At 49.5% G+C, this 17,635-nt stretch overlaps 8 protein-coding genes across 8 annotated transcripts; 4 read left to right on the forward strand and 4 right to left on the reverse strand.

Annotated features, from left to right (window-relative positions):
* Nucleotides 1-11: 11 nt before the first annotated feature.
* BDQ94DRAFT_146308 (HCNGP domain-containing protein) lies at nucleotides 12-1,417 on the reverse strand. The gene is made up of 3 exons (XM_026766797.1): nucleotides 1,209-1,417; nucleotides 1,107-1,155; nucleotides 12-1,039 (listed from the first exon to the last, which is right to left on the reverse strand). Exons 1-3 carry the CDS (start codon nucleotides 1,281-1,283, stop codon nucleotides 459-461), a joined length of 705 nt encoding a protein of 234 aa, XP_026625055.1. The 5' UTR covers nucleotides 1,284-1,417; the 3' UTR covers nucleotides 12-458.
* A 108-nt stretch (nucleotides 1,418-1,525) lies between these two features.
* prs3 (proteasome core particle subunit beta 6) lies at nucleotides 1,526-2,670 on the forward strand. The gene is made up of 2 exons (XM_026776026.1): nucleotides 1,526-1,778; nucleotides 1,835-2,670. Exons 1-2 carry the CDS (start codon nucleotides 1,684-1,686, stop codon nucleotides 2,520-2,522), a joined length of 783 nt encoding a protein of 260 aa, XP_026625056.1. The 5' UTR covers nucleotides 1,526-1,683; the 3' UTR covers nucleotides 2,523-2,670.
* A 116-nt stretch (nucleotides 2,671-2,786) lies between these two features.
* Nucleotides 2,787-3,696, reverse strand: BDQ94DRAFT_160364 (pre-rRNA-processing protein PNO1; the record flags this gene model as incomplete). The annotated part of the gene is made up of 3 exons (XM_026769210.1): nucleotides 2,787-2,843; nucleotides 2,914-3,560; nucleotides 3,621-3,696. 3 exons carry the CDS (start codon nucleotides 3,694-3,696, stop codon nucleotides 2,787-2,789), a joined length of 780 nt encoding a protein of 259 aa, XP_026625057.1.
* Nucleotides 3,697-3,919: 223 nt separating this feature from the next.
* On the forward strand, nucleotides 3,920-6,826 carry BDQ94DRAFT_146312 (mitochondrial distribution and morphology protein). Its single transcript, XM_026766798.1, has 3 exons — nucleotides 3,920-4,859; nucleotides 4,911-6,130; nucleotides 6,185-6,826. The coding sequence occupies exons 1-3, from the start codon at nucleotides 4,061-4,063 to the stop codon at nucleotides 6,314-6,316; spliced, it is 2,151 nt and encodes a 716-aa protein (XP_026625058.1). The 5' UTR covers nucleotides 3,920-4,060; the 3' UTR covers nucleotides 6,317-6,826.
* Nucleotides 6,827-7,357: 531 nt separating this feature from the next.
* BDQ94DRAFT_171706 (GTPase-activating protein BEM3) lies at nucleotides 7,358-11,811 on the forward strand (the record flags this gene model as incomplete). Its single annotated transcript, XM_026771821.1, has 2 exons — nucleotides 7,358-11,096; nucleotides 11,147-11,811. 2 exons carry the CDS (start codon nucleotides 7,358-7,360, stop codon nucleotides 11,809-11,811), a joined length of 4,404 nt encoding a protein of 1,467 aa, XP_026625059.1.
* A 513-nt stretch (nucleotides 11,812-12,324) lies between these two features.
* BDQ94DRAFT_146317 (uncharacterized protein) lies at nucleotides 12,325-13,467 on the reverse strand. The gene is made up of 2 exons (XM_026766799.1): nucleotides 13,324-13,467; nucleotides 12,325-13,186 (listed from the first exon to the last, which is right to left on the reverse strand). Exons 1-2 carry the CDS (start codon nucleotides 13,391-13,393, stop codon nucleotides 12,549-12,551), a joined length of 708 nt encoding a protein of 235 aa, XP_026625060.1. The 5' UTR covers nucleotides 13,394-13,467; the 3' UTR covers nucleotides 12,325-12,548.
* A 163-nt stretch (nucleotides 13,468-13,630) lies between these two features.
* On the forward strand, nucleotides 13,631-14,690 carry BDQ94DRAFT_54948 (18S rRNA methyltransferase BUD23). Its single transcript, XM_026776028.1, has 2 exons — nucleotides 13,631-13,724; nucleotides 13,797-14,690. The coding sequence occupies exons 1-2, from the start codon at nucleotides 13,702-13,704 to the stop codon at nucleotides 14,611-14,613; spliced, it is 840 nt and encodes a 279-aa protein (XP_026625061.1). The 5' UTR covers nucleotides 13,631-13,701; the 3' UTR covers nucleotides 14,614-14,690.
* Nucleotides 14,691-15,048: 358 nt separating this feature from the next.
* BDQ94DRAFT_54909 (isocitrate dehydrogenase (NAD(+)) IDH1) lies at nucleotides 15,049-17,001 on the reverse strand. Its single transcript, XM_026776027.1, has 5 exons — nucleotides 16,845-17,001; nucleotides 16,539-16,596; nucleotides 16,390-16,464; nucleotides 15,418-16,321; nucleotides 15,049-15,348 (listed from the first exon to the last, which is right to left on the reverse strand). Exons 1-5 carry the CDS (start codon nucleotides 16,875-16,877, stop codon nucleotides 15,261-15,263), a joined length of 1,158 nt encoding a protein of 385 aa, XP_026625062.1. The 5' UTR covers nucleotides 16,878-17,001; the 3' UTR covers nucleotides 15,049-15,260.
* Nucleotides 17,002-17,635: the final 634 nt, after the last annotated feature.

Genomic DNA, 17,635 nt, shown 5'->3' on the forward strand with positions numbered 1-17,635 from the left:
CAACACACGCGCTTAGCGAAAATCAGCATAACAGTAATCCCTACAAGAGAACGTGGAGATGATCATATATATTTCCATTGCCTGTTACTTATATTTGAACTGATTTGATGAGACACTTGTTTAGTGGAGGGGGGAGGGGAAAGATGTTTTATAGATTGGCCCCCTTAAAGAAGGCTGGGTCCCTCCTCCAGCTACTAAGAAACAGTCGTCCCTGCAAAACAACGGGTATTCACTAGTGCTACGTTCTCCTTTTTTTGGCCCTAGAAATAGACGTTATATAGTTATTCTGTGACAGAAAGACTATCACCGGCAGATAACTTTCCTTTCACGAGGAGGCCTCCCATCATAGGCTTTGGGGCCGGAGGACCTTTCTTTGCTTCCCAAGCATTGTACGCCGGGTCGTACTGTCCCGGCTGTCATTGGCAGAGATTTTTGCACTCTGGAATATCCATCGCATATTACCTTTGTTTTGTCCTTGAGCTAGAAATAGGGCCTGTACGGGAGGACTCGCTAGGCGTGGCAGCCACAAAGTTGATAGCATCCCTTTGTCCTGCGGACTTCCTTTCTTCAGCCCCAATCTGAATTTCCCTCTGCGCTTTCAAAAGTTCCTCTTTATACCCCCAACTTGGCAGATCGTTGATACTCCATACTTCAGGTGGTAATGATGTGTGATACTGCGCTTGATCATCAATTCCGGCATGATCCATCATTTTCTTCAGTAAACTTGGGTTCTTGAGGGATGTAGACCCGGCTAACTTTTCGTTGAAATGCATACCCTGTTTCTTCAAGGTCAAGAAGTGTGCGATTTTGGCATTCGCTGCAGGGTTAGGAGAGCCAGGGGGAGATGGTGGTATGTCTAGATTTGGTAACGGAGGAAGTGTTAGGTCATGGATCAATGCTCGGTCCGCTAAGAAGACTTGTGAATTTTCGGCTGGTTGCTGTTGTGGATCTTGTGAGCCTTCATGCGTCGGTCCAAGAACAGGCCTGTCTGTGTCTGGAGCAGGTATCTCTTTCGATGGTGTGGCTTCGTTGGGGATTTCTGCTTTGGTAACACGTTAAATACGTCCCACTAGTTTCAGAAAAAAGTAGATTAAATCTCCAATCACCTGTAGCTTTAGTCACTTCTTGCGGCTGTGCTTGCTGGCTAGCGATCTTCTGCCGGTTTCATGTTAGTAGAGGCCGATATCACAGCATAATGCTCCTTTTACCTTCGATGGTACTGAGGGCAAATTGTTTCCCACTTCTTCATCACTGCTGCTTTCATACGCCCCTAGGCCGAGCATTATAATTAGGCTTCAGTTCCTGATGCGTTCTGGATTTCAGGTAAAGCGCTCGGTGGGAATATGAACTATTAGGCGGCGTTGGAAAAGGACATTAGGCTCGAATAAGACAACGCTTATTTCTTTAGATAGCCTGGAGACGGCAGTTGACTCCGCGGCAACAGTAAGCTCCCAGACCATGACGGAAGCTGGGTGTGATTATATAAGCAGAAGGCAGCTACAACATCGCGTCAGATGCTCAGTAACAGCTCAGCTAGAGCACCTGCTACTATTCAATTCCACAACTTCCTACATAACAAACACCCTTCGTTACATCCTCAGCTATTAGCTGACCAGAGTATACTGATTTTTTCATCGTTTCATCCTAATCGATACTCTCTACAACAATCGAACTCTACGAAGAATGACGACTCTAGCCGGCAACCCTCTTAGCGAGGCCATCGGATACTCCTTCTCCAATGCGAATAGTGCTCCCCATAGAGAGCACTCTTTCTATCCGTATGCGTCACTGCCTTTCACTATATAATAGGGACTAAGCTAACTCACATCGGCAGCTATACGGATAACGGCGGTTCTACCCTGGGCATTACTGGCTTTGATTTCGCGATCCTGGCTGGAGATACTCGATCCGTTGCAGGATACAACATCAACTCTCGTTATGTTCCCAAGGTGTTCAAAATTGGCGGTGATGATGAGTCTGGTGAAGGTGCCAATATCGTCTTGTCAGTCGTGGGCTTCGCAGCAGATGGCCAGGCCCTTAAAGAGCGACTAGATGCAGTGGTGAAGATGTACAAATACCAACACGGAAAGCCCATGTCCGTGAGAGCCTGTGCCCAACGCTTGTCAACGATTCTTTACCAGAAACGGTTCTTCCCCTACTATGTGCATGCTATCTTAGCAGGCTTGGACGAGGATGGTAAGGGTGCCTTGTACAGCTACGATCCGGTTGGATCGTACGAGAGAGAGCAATGCAGGGCTGCAGGGTCTGCAGCAAGTCTTATCATGCCGTTCCTGGATAACCAGGTCAACTTCAAAAACCAATATATCCCGGGCAGCGGAGAAGGGCATGCCCTTGAGCCCAAGAAAGCGGAGCCACTGCCGAGAGATACTGTTGAACAGCTGGTACGAGATGCATTCACCAGCGCCGTCGAAAGACATATTGAGGTCGGAGATGGCTTGCAGATGATGGTTATTACCAGGAGTGGGGTGGAGGAGATCTACTATCCGTTGAAGAAGGATTAGGCATACCAGAGCCCAGATTAGTCGATGCTTCACCAGCCTAATTTAGTCTTATACTCTTGCGATAATTTTCTCAATATGAATAGATAAAAAATATCCAGTGGAGTAATCCTTCCCTCGTTTCTGTGTCGTCATATCCATTATGCTCTATCCAAATCATGTGCCACAACCCCTAACGCCGATACCATGTCATGAAAAAAGAAAAAATCCTGGTAGAGGCAGAGACACCCTTGACCGTAGTTCCCATAATGCTGACGGTCCGTTTTCTTAAAAACGCTCCTTCATGCGAGAAGCCACCTTACGAAGGTTCCCATACACTTTGCCCTATTGAGGAGTTAGCAGATGTTGCATCTTCTGAAACGACAATAGAAAGGATTGGCACAAGGTTACTGACCGGTGGACTGCCAAGAATCAAGCTAACAATGGCCTGCTGGGCACAGTCGACATTCTTCACTGCGCCTAGCAAGTGAATCTTCTGGTCTGCAATGACGATTCTTGTCCGAGTAGCGTTCTCTATAGCAAACTTTGTTCGCCCATCTTTACCAGCACAGCGTCCAATTGCACGACTGAGGTGCTCTCCGTTGAGGGCTTTGATATCCCGAATCTCAAATGAACGTATGTAAAGATCATCCAATCTGAGAAGTGCGATAGCGTCGTCGACATCAAATCCAAGAGTAAAAGCTTTGACGAAATCCTCGCCCTTCTGCAGGGCTTCCGTATCGGTCGTGAATCGTGACGTACGTAGTTCCACAGCTCGGTTCTTGATGTTCATCCGCACTTGAAGTTTGAGGTGTTCGACAAGCGGGGGATAGATGCGTGCCCAGCTAGCCTTCAATGGAGTCATCCTATGCGGTGGTACAGGAACCTTCCTGCTTTCAACTCGATATACCCTGCTAGTGTCTTTTGCTGGTGTGAAGAGGGGCCGTCCCTCTTCGTCAATACGCATATCGCTGTCTTGAGTAGGCTCAATCTCAGGCGCGAGTCCTGCAGAGACCTGATCTGCCGACGTTTGGGCGTCGATCAAAATTTCCTCATCTTGCTCTAATGGACGTTAGGATGGCCACCCAGTCGGGTTCCCGTAAAGCGCTGGCGGGGACTGACCTGACATAGTAGGCGCAACAGGCGTCTCTGCCATTGCTACTTCGGCAGTTTGCCGTAAAGCTGTGGGTGCAGGCATGTTGCTCCGAGTGGGATCTTAATACTCAACGGTTTAGGCTGTGAATCGGAGTCGGAGTCCGTTATCACAGATTTTACGGTCCATGGAAAAGATGTGTGGTTATAGTGTGAATTTGTGAATTTTCGATGCAAACAGTACAAACAGGACCCGCTCCTGTTGAGGCGGGATGATTTCATGGAAATTTATTCGCGGTCCGCCTGGTTAGATAGCACCGTGCTTCTGCCCGGTGATTGAGACGCATGCACCTGTCATCCCAGCTATACATCTAATAGCTTGTCCTGTTTTTAGCTTTCTGATCAATACCAGAGAAGATTCCTCTACCGCTTACCTGCCTTTTCAGATTGTCCAGCATGTGACGGCAATCATGTCTGGCTATCTCGGGCGCAGGTTGTACACCAACTCATGGGGAACAACGGAATTACTATTTGGATATGGATTGCGAGAAAGGCGCGTGTCGTGCCTATCTTATACATTAAATACAGAAGACTTCAGAGCCGGCTTTTGCAATGTTCATATTGCGAAAGGATATAGCTCACTTTCGCGAAAACCGACTCGGCCTATGAAAGTACCTGCTACCGCGGGCTTTGTACATGGCGCCTCTGATCACACTGCAGCCGGGGCAACATACGCCATCCCTCTAAGGGACTTGAGGCCGCATAGGATTTCTACACTGGAAAGAAAGGGTTTGGGTATTGTCTCCTGGCTTACGATTAGGCGCGGTTTTCATACGAACCCAGATGATCGGAGGACGACCGAGTTACAGAAGGAACCTAAAAATCATAATGACGGCCGCCCTCATCCTGACAGTCTAAGTAATAGCCCTGAGACATCCACCAACGATAAAAGTCAGGTTTCTGAGCCGCAGTTACCTGAAGTTCATCAAAAAGGGCAATTAAACCGCCATCTCCGGGACCGATTACCACATATGCCGCACTTGCACCGGCCTACGAAAGAAGAATTGTTGGCTGCAGCTAATGGGTTCTGGTCACGACTTAAGGTCCGGTTCAAGTGGTTCTCTATACGAAGTGTCAGGCCTTTCAACCTGGATGAAATAACCGCTCTCTTCTCATGGGTGCTCTTGGGGCATGTGGTTTGGGTAGTCTTGGGTACTACCACTTTCTTCTCATTGCTTATCATCGCAATTAATACGGTGTTCGCCCAAGGTAGGCCCGAAGTGGTTCTCATTGACATTGATTCGATGCTGATCCTGATAGAAACATTGGCTGGCTGGATCGGAAATTATCTTACTAAGTCTTCCGGCGTAAAGGTTGTTTTCGAGTCTGCAATTGTTCCGAAATGGAAAGATGGCGTGATCACTTTCAAGAATGTCTTTGTCTCCAGGCGACCAGGACAAGGGACGGGACATGTAAGTAAGGGCTCTTCGAAGACCGCTGCTGCCGTCGCCGCCGCCGCCCTTGGGGAGCAAACCAACCCTGAACTGCCTGAGCAGCGGCCTGTGTCGGAAGAAGAGGACACCAACTACACACAGTTCGATGTGTCGATCGAAACAGTCAACGTTACGTTGTCATTTACGAAGTGGATCAACGGTAAAGGACTTCTTCGTGACGTTGAGGTACGGGGAATTCGCGGTGTAGTCGACCGCAGATATGTTCACTGGTCGGATGACGATCTTGATCCCAAATCTTACCGACATGAGCACAATCCTGGTGACTTCGAAATTGATTCTTTCAAGATGAGCGATGTGTTGGTTACCGTGTACCAGCCAGACAACTTTAGGCCCTTCCCTGTCAGCATTTTCTCCTGTGATTTGCCTCAACTGAGAAAACAATGGCTATTCTATGATTTTATGTCCGCCAATATGATGTCGGGGTCGTACGACAACTCATTGTTCACAATCCATCCTCGACAAACTCATGGCTTTACCGGTGCACAGCTGGAAAATGGGGGGGAAGAAGATGGTAAACCAAGTCCATGGAAGAAGCATAGCAGGATACGCATCGATGGTCTGAATATTGATCATCTAAACCGAGGAGTCCAGGGCCCGTTTTCTTGGATACATGAGGGGACGGTCGACATCGTTTCCGACATTATGTTTCCGGCGGAGAATGATGAAAGCCTTGCGAAGGTTATGGCCGGATTCTATGACCGGCTAGAAGCGACAGTCTCGTCTAATCTGGATCTTGAGTCAGCCACGTCCAACGTGAACTCGTCAGATGAAATCGCTGCCGAAGATGACAGGAGGTTCCTAGTCACCGATCTCCGCCTCCACTTGAACAACGTCAGGGCTGTTGTTCCTCTTTTCACACGAGACCTTTCATATATCAACAATGCGCTTATTAGACCCATTGTTGCCTATATTAATTCAAGGCGTACTTTTATTCCAGTGAACTGTCGCCTCGTCAAACGCCTCGGAGATTTTGATGGCAGTTGGACCACTTGGGATAGCGGCTTGATGGATGATCTTTCAGCGGCGGTAAGCTCAAATATCTGCTCAGGTGATCTATAACATAATAATAACGCTGGGCAGGTATACGATGCGTTTGCGCGAGATGTGGTTGATGAACAGGCTCGAAAGCGACGTTTCAAGAAAGTTGGCTTCTGGTCACTCCAATTGGCTGCCCAGGCCATCTTTATGGGCATGGCCGGAAATATAGCATAGCATTGTATAGTTGTACCATACGGGTGTCTGGGAGTTAAGCTGGGTAATTTGGTTTCACTGGGATAAAGGCGTTGGACAGGGGAAAAAGCGATCTCATCTTTACCCCAACCCTTGAATTTTGTTGTACTTTGACTCAGGGGGCTGCATTAGAAAAGGTGTTCTGGTGTTTTCATGTCACATTATATGCCTCTCTTCTCATCTGATTGGGGTTTTCCACCATTTCTGACGCGATTCTCAGCTTCTTGTCCTCAGTGGCGGGGCATGATGGACGGGGCAGCCAAGCAAATCCAACAAGTATGGTGCCCTCGAGGCCTTCTCTCAAGTGGGCTTTGCTTTTCATGCAGGACCACTAGTGGCATATGCTTTTTCTGCGCCTATCTCTAAAGGGTATGCCACTGGGGAAATTTGAACCAATCAGTTGTCATAGCAAAGCATAGCCGTTTTAATCAAGCATCTGTAAATGCAGCAAGACTGTTTACTATGTCTGCAAGTTTGGATACTGAAGTTGGCTGTTCACCACAGTAAGATACTATCTTCTGCTTCGCTCTTACCCTTATAGAAACCCACAAGCTCCCTGCACTACTAAGAAATCTTGGCCCAGATTGCATTCTCATTGGGGAAAAAAGAAGGGAGAATCCTTCCTGCTTATGCTCTACTGTTCCCTCCCCCTTTTTTTCCTTCTTTTTCCCCTGTTCCCCTGGCCCCTTCCCCACTCGGCTTATATCTTGCAACTAGTCTTAGTTGATTATGAGAGGCCATATTTGCCGAACTTCTTCAAATATCTTCCCTTAACCAGCCCGTTCCCAGAAAATCACCCGATGCCGTCAGTTCTCGGTGTTGTCCTCACAGCGAAGGCTCGCATGTGCGGAAGGTATGTTTGTGGTTCGATCAATCTAAGAACCGTCGAACCGTTGGCTCTGGCCCCCTGGCCCGCTGGTGCTGAAACCCCCCAGTCGAACCGTCCGAGTTTAGCGTCCAATCGTTGTCTGGTTCCGCGCCTCCCTCCCATGCGTGGAGTGAGCTCCGACTCCTAAACAAGCCATGTCGCAGCCTCGGCGGCAAGGTAGTGACAATACCACCATCAACCAGCTACCTGTTACCCTTCCCACGTTACCTACAACCAAGCACCAAAGCACGGTGCACTCGCCATTGCCACTATCCAGCGATTTGATTCCTCGCGATTATCTGGGCCCGCGTTCTGACGGACAGGCTGTGCGTTCCGGGGCTGCCATTGCTTCCCCCCGCAAACTTACGCCATCTCCCCTTCAAACAAACGTGCAATTCCCATCACCCCGACAAGTCAGCGCCAGTCCATCGCAGACTCCGCTATCTCCAAAGTCATTCAGTAATCCTTCCCTATTCAAGAGCAACTATACGATAAATCATACGGCATATGCGACAATCCAAACCCCTTCTCCGGATACACATTCACAGACATCCAGCGGATCGGACGCGGTCGTGAGAGACACTTGGGATAGTCTCAAGCAGTATGATTTGAATGGTAAAATGAGTGATAATCGGGCGCAGCAAGTACCAGATCAGACAGGTCCCAGGATGTCTTCCCCTACCTCACCAGCCAACTCTCTTCAATCGCCCTCCGGGAATCGTCCGGGTCAGCGTATGATGCCCCGGACCTCCTCCATTGATTCGGCCATCTCGTCGATTTCTTCCGCTTCTCAGACACATAAATCTTCATTCGATGCCAATGCGCTAAGTCAGGCCGATATTGGAAATTTGATAGCGACCGCAGGGTCGGCTGAGGCTGTGATTGTACACCTCCTGAAGGAAAAGCATCATGCAGCCTCTCAAAATTCGCAGCTCTGGCGATTGGTTGATAAGCAGCGAACACTCATTCTAGGCTTAAATAAAGATCTCGAACGTGCCTTGAAAGAGAAGGAACGCTACAGAAAGAAGGTTAAGGAGTTGCAGAGTTCCCCTCCGCCTTTACCATCCACTATCGACTCAAAACTGCGATCACGAGACAGCGAAAGCAGCGGAACATTAACAAGCCATGGGCCTAGCCGAAAGGCCCAGGCGCACAATCGCGGGGGTCATTCAGATAGTATAGACTCTGACAATCAGGTTCGGGACATCACTCTTCTACAGTCCGCCACTATCGAGAATCAAGATTCGCCCAATTCGGCTTCGCTACATGGCCTTGGTGTTGGTGTCGGCCAGTTGCCATTACGGCCAGACAAGGAGTACACAGTAGGCAATTCCACTGTTCATGATGATGGGCAAGCCGAAACGCAAAGCAATCCATCACTGGTATATACTCGGCGAGAATTGTCGACAGCGAGTCCAACCTCTTCGAGTGATTCAAGATCTCCCGTCGATAGCACTGCACCAGGTCAGAACAAGCAGCAGGAGGTGCCACCTCCGGTCCGGAAACCTCCGCCTGCACCCTTGAATCTTTCCCAAAAAGATACGTCAACAGAACCTGATATATATGACTCTGACTCTGAGTATGAGGATATTTTGGCTGCGGATGAGTTGTCAATGGAGCGCGGGAGGAGAAGGACGAGAGATGATGACGATCGAGAACGCGAGGCAGCTCTCAACAGAGACAAAGAGACCCTGCAGGACCCTGGAAGCCAAGGAAACAATCCAAACAATTTGGCGGCTGTGGATTCACTCTCAAACCCGCGACAAACACAGCCTTCAATTGACCATTCAGGATCTTCCGCGTCCAGTCCCCGTACGAGGCACAATGGACCACTTGGCGACCTTCCTAGCATCAGTATCCCAAAGAGTCCCGGTTTGCCGGTCAGCCCAAGGCCCGAAGACCGCCCATTGGGTTCTCCTTTGCCGCGCTTACCCAGGGAAATTCCTGGTGCTCTGTCGTCATTGCCCATGTCATCTGAGAGCAATCTTTCCGGATTGGCACTGTCACCGCGCTTTGTCCAGCATCAGAATCCGTTTTCTTCAGGGACCCCTTCAAACCTAATCTCCAGCAGTTCTGCATATTCTTCCATGTCAGTTGATGCTCACAATCGACCTATTCCATCAATCGACGCGGCCGTTAAGATAGACAGCCCACAAGAACCAGTCGTGAAGAATAACGGGATATTTCAAGGTCTTGTATCAGATGAATATCCAAACCTCCTGCTGCCACCAAATGCCCTTCCTTCAATACATGTCAAGGTTTCGTCATCACGACTTCGGCCGTCCAGAAATAGCTATATGGCTTCCAGGCCATCGGAGGAAGAACCTGTATTTACGCTGGGCATATTTTCAAGATCCGAAAACATGGAGCTTTGGCGCACTGAAAAGGTTATTGCTGCTCTTCCTCAACTTGATCAACAGATTCGACAACTATCGTCTTTTGGAGGAAAGTTGCCTGAACGGTCCATTTTCAGCGGACATTCTCCTGCCAAAGTTGACACTAGACGTGCCGCGTTGAATGCCTACTTTGAGGCTCTCCTTGATACCCCAATGGACGACAAGGCGGCGTTGGTCATATGTGAATTCCTTACATCCGATGCCATTGAACCCCGAGACGATGAGATGAGTCTACTGAGAGGGAATCACCAAGCTGGTGCCGAAATCCTACGCGGACCGGATGGTAAACCGAGGAAGGAGGGGTATCTAACAAAACGAGGAAAGAATTTCGGCGGCTGGAAAGCACGATATTTCGTCTTGCATAGTCCCGAGCTGAAATATTTCGAGTCTCCAGGCGGCCCTCATCTTGGCACGATCAAATTGTACAACGCGCAAATTGGCAAGCAATCGCAGAACGCAAGCGGTCGAAACAGCTCACCCTCCCACGGCGATGAGGACTCCGACAACCAGTATCGCCATGCGTTCCTTATTTTGGAACCCAAGCGCAAGGACTCGTCAGCTCTTGTTCGCCATGTTTTGTGTGCTGAGAGTGACGAAGAAAGGGATACCTGGGTGGATGCGCTTCTTGAATATGTTGACGGTCAGTCAGAGAACGATGGCTTCAATAGTCCCGCAAAATCACAGTCATCAGCAACTTGGAAACAGCAGACTAATCCCCCTGCCAAACCGAAATTGTTCTCAAATGGGGGCAAGAAGACAGACAAAGGAAACGACAATCCAGACACTGAAAGCGCTGATGCCGCAGTTCAAGGCTTCAGTTACGATGATGCTGTTCCTGCCGAGCCACCTGTACTTGGGCCATCGTTTGATCGACAGATCCCCAAGTCCCCAATAACCTCCACAGGACCTCCGATCGATACTGCAGATTCCGGCCCAGACCATGGTCAGTCGTCGTCTAGACTCATCTCCGGCCCTACCAATGGAGTTATAATCCAGGACGCAGGAGCCTGGGGCAACAAAGCAGCTACCAGCGTTAAGGAAAAGAAACGCAGCATCTGGGGTTTTCGCACAAGGTCGTCTGTTGATCTTGCTACTCAGCTCCAGGCTTGCCATGATTCATCGCTGGCTCCGGTGCAGAACAATGTGGAAAAGCGAGAGTTCGTTCGGCCAGTTTTCGGCTTGCCGTTGGCTGAAGCTGTACAGTTTTGTGCACCACAAGGGGTCGACGTTGATTTACCTGCGGTTGTTTATCGTTGCATAGAATATCTCAGAGCTAAAGGAGCAGAGTCGGAGGAAGGCATTTTTAGGTTGAGCGGGTCGAATCTTGTTGTCAAGGCTCTAAAGGAGCGGTTCAATACCGAAGGTGATGTGGACTTCCTCGCAGATGACCAGTATCATGATGTACACGCCGTCGCCTCCCTTTTCAAGCAATACCTTCGTGAACTTCCCACCACGGTTTTAACCCGTGAGCTTCATCTAGAGTTCTTGCGGGTACTCGGTAAGTACTCACACTGTACGCTTTAGTTTGCTACTAACACACCCTTATAGAACTTCATGAAAAACAAAAGAAGATCGCCGCTTTCAATCACCTTGTTCATCGACTTCCTCAGCCAAACCTGGCCTTGCTGCGAGCATTGGTTCAGTTCTTGATAGTTATAGTAAACAACTCTGATGTCAATAAAATGACAATCAGAAACGTTGGTATTGTCTTTGCTCCTACGCTGAACATCCCAGCACCCGTCTTCTCAATGTTCCTCACCGACTTCGAGGACATCTTCAATGGGGTGCTCAAGACTACTGCTGAACCGTTGGAGCGGGATGTCAATTATTCTCCTTCCCATGAAGAATTCCGGTACCCCGTTCGTCAAGCTGCTCCGGAGGCATCCACACCAGGTTACGGTCAAGTCACATTCGGTGAACATGCAGGCGGGATGGATGACTACTATCTGCAGAACGGTAAGGGCTCTGTATCTAACAGTCATGAACGTTCTACTGGAAGTGGGCCGGACGAATATAACATGGGCCATTCAAGCTCGCCGTCCTTGAACAGGATGTTGTCGCCCAACATTGACAACTCTCGTTCGGCAAAGGCGAAGAGGAGGGAGAGCTCTCTCTTGTTCATGGGAGTTAATCATCAGGACTTTTCTGCATCGCTTCATGGTGAAAATGGTATGGGTCCTCTCTCAAGCTTGCCAATCACTATCCTCCGCTGACCCTTCCAAGTTTGACGCAGCTTGTATGTGAATAATTACGATTATGGCGTGCTCCGATTGTCTCTTACGTCATATTAAGCGTTGTGTTTATCATGAATTTCTTTAGCCCTTCGACTCAAGCTTAATGTTTCTTGTTTCTTCTTTGCATATCAGCCTTTCCCGCGCCAAGATTCACCTGTTGTCATTGAGACTTTCAGATATGTTGCAGTATGGCTCCTTTCCCACGACCGAGCTCGATGATCCAAACGAATGTGAAATGACCACATTGTACTTCTGCTACATTTAGCTGAGGACCACGGGGTACTCTTAATACTAATAATAATTGAGTACCCTCTGTTTCAACTATCTTCCCTGTCCTTGCCTGTTGCAGTCCGGAGTTGACACGGAGCATACCTCTGTGATACTTACAATTGGATTGTACACACCCTGATCCTTTCTGGAAGGAGGCATGCTTCACAATATACCCCCTCGTCTGATGATTTCGTCTTTTGGTTTTGGCCTGTGCATGTGCTACATTCTAAACTCCAAATTCTCATTAATTTGTTTCTTTAGCCTATATAGCTAGTATAAATAACAACTCCACCAGAACAAGTAACTGCTAGTGGATATCTCATGAAGGCTTTCCTCTAGCCATTCATTGAGAGAGTGTGTAGGAGATTGATCCGAAAGCAGAACGCCAAGGGTATCCGACAGGGTGAAGTTAGTACAAAGGACTAGAGCAAAGAAGAACTTCGCCTCTAGAAGCCTTTTGCCCGTTCACCTTTCCAGAAACCCATCAATTCCCCGTTATCCTTAACCCAGTCCCGCACACCATCCACCAGGGCCTTGGCCATTCCCTTGTTCTTGGACTTGCCATCGGACGAAAACGTACCCGGGGTAAACCCCGAAGTAGGCACACGGTCACCTGTGGCATACTCGGAGCCCATAGTAGGCAAGACATTATCGCCCGCGCTGAGGCTGACGAAGAGCGCAAATGGTACCAGCCAGACACAGAGTCCAAAGTAAGACGCAACCTCCGTGAAGGTGGGCATATCCTCCACATTAATCTGATACGGCTGGCGCCAGCTTGTGGCGCCGCGCGATGAAGGTAATGGCTGTGAAAAATGGCGAAACCAAAGCCAATGATTCAAACCGACGAGCCCACATGACAGGATGAAGAGAGGGTCGGACAACTTGACTATGGGGAACCGGCGGAGATTGCTGGCATATACGATATGCGAGCCGATGCTGAGGGCGGTCAAGGAGAAAGGAAATCGGTCAAATACGTAGAGGAGGATCTGAACGGCGATGATGCTGTATATCAGCCGGTACAACAGCCGACGGGCAAGAACTGTATGCTCCTCCACAAGCTCCGAGAGGTAGTAAAGGCCGGAGGCTAGAAACAGGTCAGCCTGATGAATACAGATAGTATCACAAGTCATGTGAGCTTGGCATCTCGTCCTATTGTCTATGGTGACGAGAGCAAGACCAGTCGTCGTCATCATCATCGCGCGCATTGCGGGCATATCATACCTATCGCTAAGGTAAGGAAAGCGAACCCGACAATGACCCCCAAATACCCTACCAAGGGTAGGATCCACATTGTGCAGAAGTCGAGGGTGAGAGCGCTGTGGACCGGATCAGATCGATAGGCATGGGCGTAGTAGCATCAAGCATCGGATAGTTGGCAAGATGTAACAAGAGCAACCAGTTGGCCGATCTGGACCGTACTTGGTGCCTCAGGCTACTAAAAATGGTGTACCACCGGACCGCATGCCAAGCCCCCGCGGCTACACTCCGCCCGACGAAAGTAAGTCCCAAAAAAAAAGTTGAGACCTCCCCCTCTTCCAGATTCCAAGAACTGCTCTGCTTATTTGACCGCCCGAAACCCTTGGGGACTTGATCGCAAACATGTCACGTCCTGAAGATGTCTTGTAGGTGACCCTTGACGGATTACGAGGAAATCCAGTGGCCAATATATCACTGACAAAGTGCAACAATTCAAGGCCTCCGGATCTATTCTATGATGATAATGAGTCCCGAAAATATACTACCTCGTCTCGTATCCGTAACATCCAGTCCGACATGACCCATCGGGCACTCGACCTCCTGGACCTGAAATCACCTTCTTTGATACTTGATCTTGGCTGCGGCTCTGGTCTCTCCGGCGAGATTCTTTCACAGGTGGCTCCCGAAGACGGAGGCCCGCATACTTGGATCGGCATGGACATCTCGCCTAGCATGCTCGATGTTGCCCTCCAGCGCGGTGTCGATGGCGACCTCTTTCTTGCTGACATCGGGCAAGGAGTGCCGTTCCGACCAGGAACCTTCGATGCAGCCATTAGTATCAGTGCTATCCAGTGGCTTTGCAATGCGGAGTCTAGTGATGTTAGTCCGGAGTACCGTCTTCGTCGCTTCTTTGAGGGTCTCTATGCTAGTCTGCGGCGCGGTGGTCGTGCAGTTTGCCAGTTTTATCCAAAGAACGACGCTCAGCGGAGCATGATCAGTGGAGCTGCCATGAAGGCTGGCTTTGGAGCTGGTATACTGGAAGATGACCCGGGTACAAAAAACAGCAAACTCTACCTCGTGCTCACCGTTGGAGGGGGTGGATTACAAGGTGACATCACCGGTGTTGTCAATGGCATGAACGACGTGGATGTTGTGGACGCCCGGAAACGGGCTATGGAGCGTGGCAAACAAGCATCATCGAGAAAGGGTGACAAGGCTTGGATTTTGCGAAAAAAGGAGCAGATGACTCGGAAAGGCAAGGTTGTGAAGGCGAATTCAAAGTACACCGGCAGAAAACGACGTCCCGCTTTTTGATCCCTCTCGTGCAGCGCGATCATTATGTGCTTATTATAATCCCATCACATCCTCACCCCAGTACAGACCGTTATAATATGGGCGGATCTTCCTGTGCTTGTCACTTGGCACTGAAAAGCATCCAGCGTTCCGGTGTCGGCCTTTGCTGGAGAGCTAGAGCGGGGCCCGGCAACAGGTACGCGGCTATAATTTTCACGTTTGCATACCACTTGAGTTTCTTCCATTTGGAGGTTCCTTTGCGCCGTTTCTTTGTCTCCGGGCGAGCTAATACTGTCCCAAAGGGGATAATATCACCACCAATGTCAGGGCGTTGGGGTTCGTATCTACTAAACACTGGATACCCCGGTGGTCGTCTGTCTACTGGGTTCTTTACTGAGCCGTCCAAGATATTGAAGAGGCACGCTTCCAAATTCAAACGTTTGTGTACAGTTTTACACGCCATAGCACACAATTTTGTGTCCGACGCCGCGCGTCGTTGCGTCAAATGGGGTGAAAGGGGGTACAGATTATAGAGACAGTTAGAAAGGCCAGACATGGTCTACAAATAGAAACAAAAACATTTCACTGGCCTATACAAGCTCTCATCATCATAATTGTAGCAGGTACCACATGCAAGGTGGGAAGTCGGTTTTCAAGTGGGTAATAATTTACAGAGCAGCCTCCATCTTATCCAAGACTGCCCTGGTGAACTCGTGGGTGGTAGCCTGTCCACCCATGTCGCGGGTCCTCGTTTTACTAGAGAATTTCGCATTAGCGACAGCTCTGAATCAAGCTGGAAGGTTGAAACAAAAGTCTGAAACTCACCCCTCACCGATCACATCATAGACGGCCTTGGAGATGCGGTTGGCATGGTCGTCCAATCCCAGGTGGCGTAGAAGCATAGAGCCAGAAAGGATCATAGCGCTAGGGTTAGCCTGGTCCTTGCCCTTGATGTCAAGGCCAACGTGACGGCAGCCTGGCTCGAACACAGCAACGTCGCGGCCCATGTTGCAACCAGGGACAACACCAGGTCCACCCACAAGAGCAGAACCAATGTTGGAGAGAATGCCACCGTACAGGTTGGGCATAACCATAACGTCGAACTGCTGGGGCCGGGAAACAGCCTGCATGGAGGCGTTGTCGACAATCATGTCGTTAACCTCCAAAGTCGGGTAGTTCTCGGCGACCTTGTGGAAGGTGCTACGGAAAAGACCATCCGCAAGCTTCATGATGTTGGCCTTGTGGATGCAAGTAACCTTCTTGCGGTTGTTGGCAAGAGCGAAACCAAAGGCAAACTTGGCAATGCGCTCAGATTTGGCGCGAGTGATAATCTTCAGGGACTCAACAACCCCCTGCACGGACTGGTGTTCGAGACCAGAGTATTCACCCTCGGTGTTCTCACGGATAATGCAAAGATCAACATTCTCGTGACGGGTCTTGTAGCCGGGAATGTTCTTGATGAGGACGATAGAGGCGAAAATATCCAGCTCCTGACGGAGAGCAACGTTGAACGACTGGTGGCCGGAGCGCTCAACCGGGGTGAAGAGGATACCCTTGAGACCCAGCTTGTTACGGCGCAGAGAAGCAATGGACTCCTTGAAAAGCTCCTCTGAGTGTTTGTTACCGGTGTCAACACCGCTAACATCTACCTGCTCCCACTCGATGGGAACGTTGTCGGCCTTGAAGATAGTCTTGACCGATTCAGCAACCTCGGCTCCGATTCCGTCACCTTCAAGAAAGCGAATCACCGAAGCATCAGCAAAATGATCAAGTTGTGAAAGAGACGAATGTAGGTACCTGGGATAAGAGTGACGGTGTATTTGCCGCCATACTTAGTGGGCTTGAAGATATCGGACTGAACGCTAGCAAAGGCTTGAGTTATAGAGTCAATAAACCATGTGTCTCTAGCAGTACGGTACTGCATGCGAATGGAAGGGCTGACGCACATCTTGCCGAGATGGAGGAACGGAAGGAAGTCGGCGCCGCAACGCGACGGAGCAAAGACTGCCAAGCATAACCGCGTTAGAGGGAATAGGAAATAATCAAAATCGTAGATCGTCAACGAAAGGCAATTGAGCAAAGCAGGTGGGAGATCGTATTCCAAGTGCGCCCAGGCGTTTCTCTCTAATTCAGCCGGGCGAAAGGATGTAGCGGGCGGCGGTGGGAGGGAAGTAAGGGCAAGGAATCGAGCGAGCGAAGTCGGGTCGGACAAAGGAATTGATCGGTCAAAAAGCAAGGAACCATCGACTTACCTGCGCGGGTTGCGCCGTCCGCAAAGAGAACATTTTGATAGACAAAGGGGTCGAGGAAAGGGGACAATAAGATGGAACGGACCGAAAAGGAGGAAGAGAGGAGAGGGGACCCAAAAACGTGCGGACGGGAGAGCAGAAAGAGAGAGGAAGGGAGAGGGAGGAAAGACAAAGACGGAAACGGAGACGGCGAGAAAAGACCTAAAGCCAGCGATGCACGCACGAGACACCGGAAAAAACGGCGGATCGTCTCGGCATCCACTCAAGAACATGTCGGACAACCAACTACTCACGCGGGCCGATCTTATCTATCATCACCCCGACCAACAATTCGACTCAAATGGTTCCAGTCCAGTATACGTACATGATCTTCTACCTACGCTACATTCTCACAAGGGAGAACGGATGTACGACCACATGATCTTATCTTGCTTTTCTCTCTTCATGACATGGGGGAAAAGTCTCCAGAAAGTACGTAATGGTTAAGGAACAACAACCACGGCTGACCCGCCACATGCCGGTCCTCGTCAAGGGTCTCAAAACATCCGATTTGCGGAACTAGAGCGGGTGCTTTGTTCACAACCACTCATGTTTATCAAGGTCAAAGTATTCAATAGCTTATTGATGACAGAATCCGGTCATACTTTGTCTTATTGGCAAAAGAACGAAAACTTGATATTTTGACCACCTCTTAAGCCTGAGTGTTATTGACACCCAAATTTGGCAGGGCAAGCTTGCGATACTACTAAATATGAGGTTGTAGAGAACATAGTGGACGGTGGATAAAGAAACTT

The sequence above is a fragment of the Aspergillus welwitschiae genome (genome assembly GCF_003344945.1).
Source record: "Aspergillus welwitschiae strain CBS 139.54b unplaced genomic scaffold BDQ94scaffold_21, whole genome shotgun sequence".
NCBI lineage: Eukaryota > Fungi > Ascomycota > Eurotiomycetes > Eurotiales > Aspergillaceae > Aspergillus > Aspergillus welwitschiae.

Coding starts and splice junctions, on each gene's coding strand:
- BDQ94DRAFT_146308 (XM_026766797.1), bottom strand. CDS start 1,283: ATGCTCGGCCTAGGGGCGTATGAAAGCAGCAGTGATGAAGAAGTGGGA. Junction 1,156..1,208: donor TGCCCTCAGTACCATCGAAG/GTAAAAGGAGCA, acceptor TGAAACCGGCAG/AAGATCGCTAGCCAGCAAGC. Junction 1,040..1,106: donor AGAAGTGACTAAAGCTACAG/GTGATTGGAGAT, acceptor TTACCAAAGCAG/AAATCCCCAACGAAGCCACA.
- BDQ94DRAFT_54909 (XM_026776027.1), bottom strand. CDS start 16,877: ATGTTCTCTTTGCGGACGGCGCAACCCGCGCAG. Junction 16,597..16,844: donor GGACGGCGCAACCCGCGCAG/GTAAGTCGATGG, acceptor TATGCTTGGCAG/TCTTTGCTCCGTCGCGTTGC. Junction 15,349..15,417: donor TATGATGTGATCGGTGAGGG/GTGAGTTTCAGA, acceptor GAAATTCTCTAG/TAAAACGAGGACCCGCGACA.
- BDQ94DRAFT_54948 (XM_026776028.1), top strand. CDS start 13,702: ATGTCACGTCCTGAAGATGTCTT. Junction 13,725..13,796: donor TCACGTCCTGAAGATGTCTT/GTAGGTGACCCT, acceptor CAACAATTCAAG/GCCTCCGGATCTATTCTATG.
- BDQ94DRAFT_146312 (XM_026766798.1), top strand. CDS start 4,061: ATGTCTGGCTATCTCGGGCGCAGGTTGTACACCAACTCATGGGGAACA. Junction 4,860..4,910: donor TAATACGGTGTTCGCCCAAG/GTAGGCCCGAAG, acceptor TGATCCTGATAG/AAACATTGGCTGGCTGGATC. Junction 6,131..6,184: donor TGGATGATCTTTCAGCGGCG/GTAAGCTCAAAT, acceptor AACGCTGGGCAG/GTATACGATGCGTTTGCGCG.
- BDQ94DRAFT_146317 (XM_026766799.1), bottom strand. CDS start 13,393: ATGTGGATCCTACCCTTGGTAGGGTATTTGGGGGTCATTGTCGGGTTC. Junction 13,187..13,323: donor TTTCCTTACCTTAGCGATAG/GTATGATATGCC, acceptor ACCTGTTTCTAG/CCTCCGGCCTTTACTACCTC.
- prs3 (XM_026776026.1), top strand. CDS start 1,684: ATGACGACTCTAGCCGGCAACCCTCTTAGCGAGGCCATCGGATACTCC. Junction 1,779..1,834: donor AGAGAGCACTCTTTCTATCC/GTATGCGTCACT, acceptor TCACATCGGCAG/CTATACGGATAACGGCGGTT.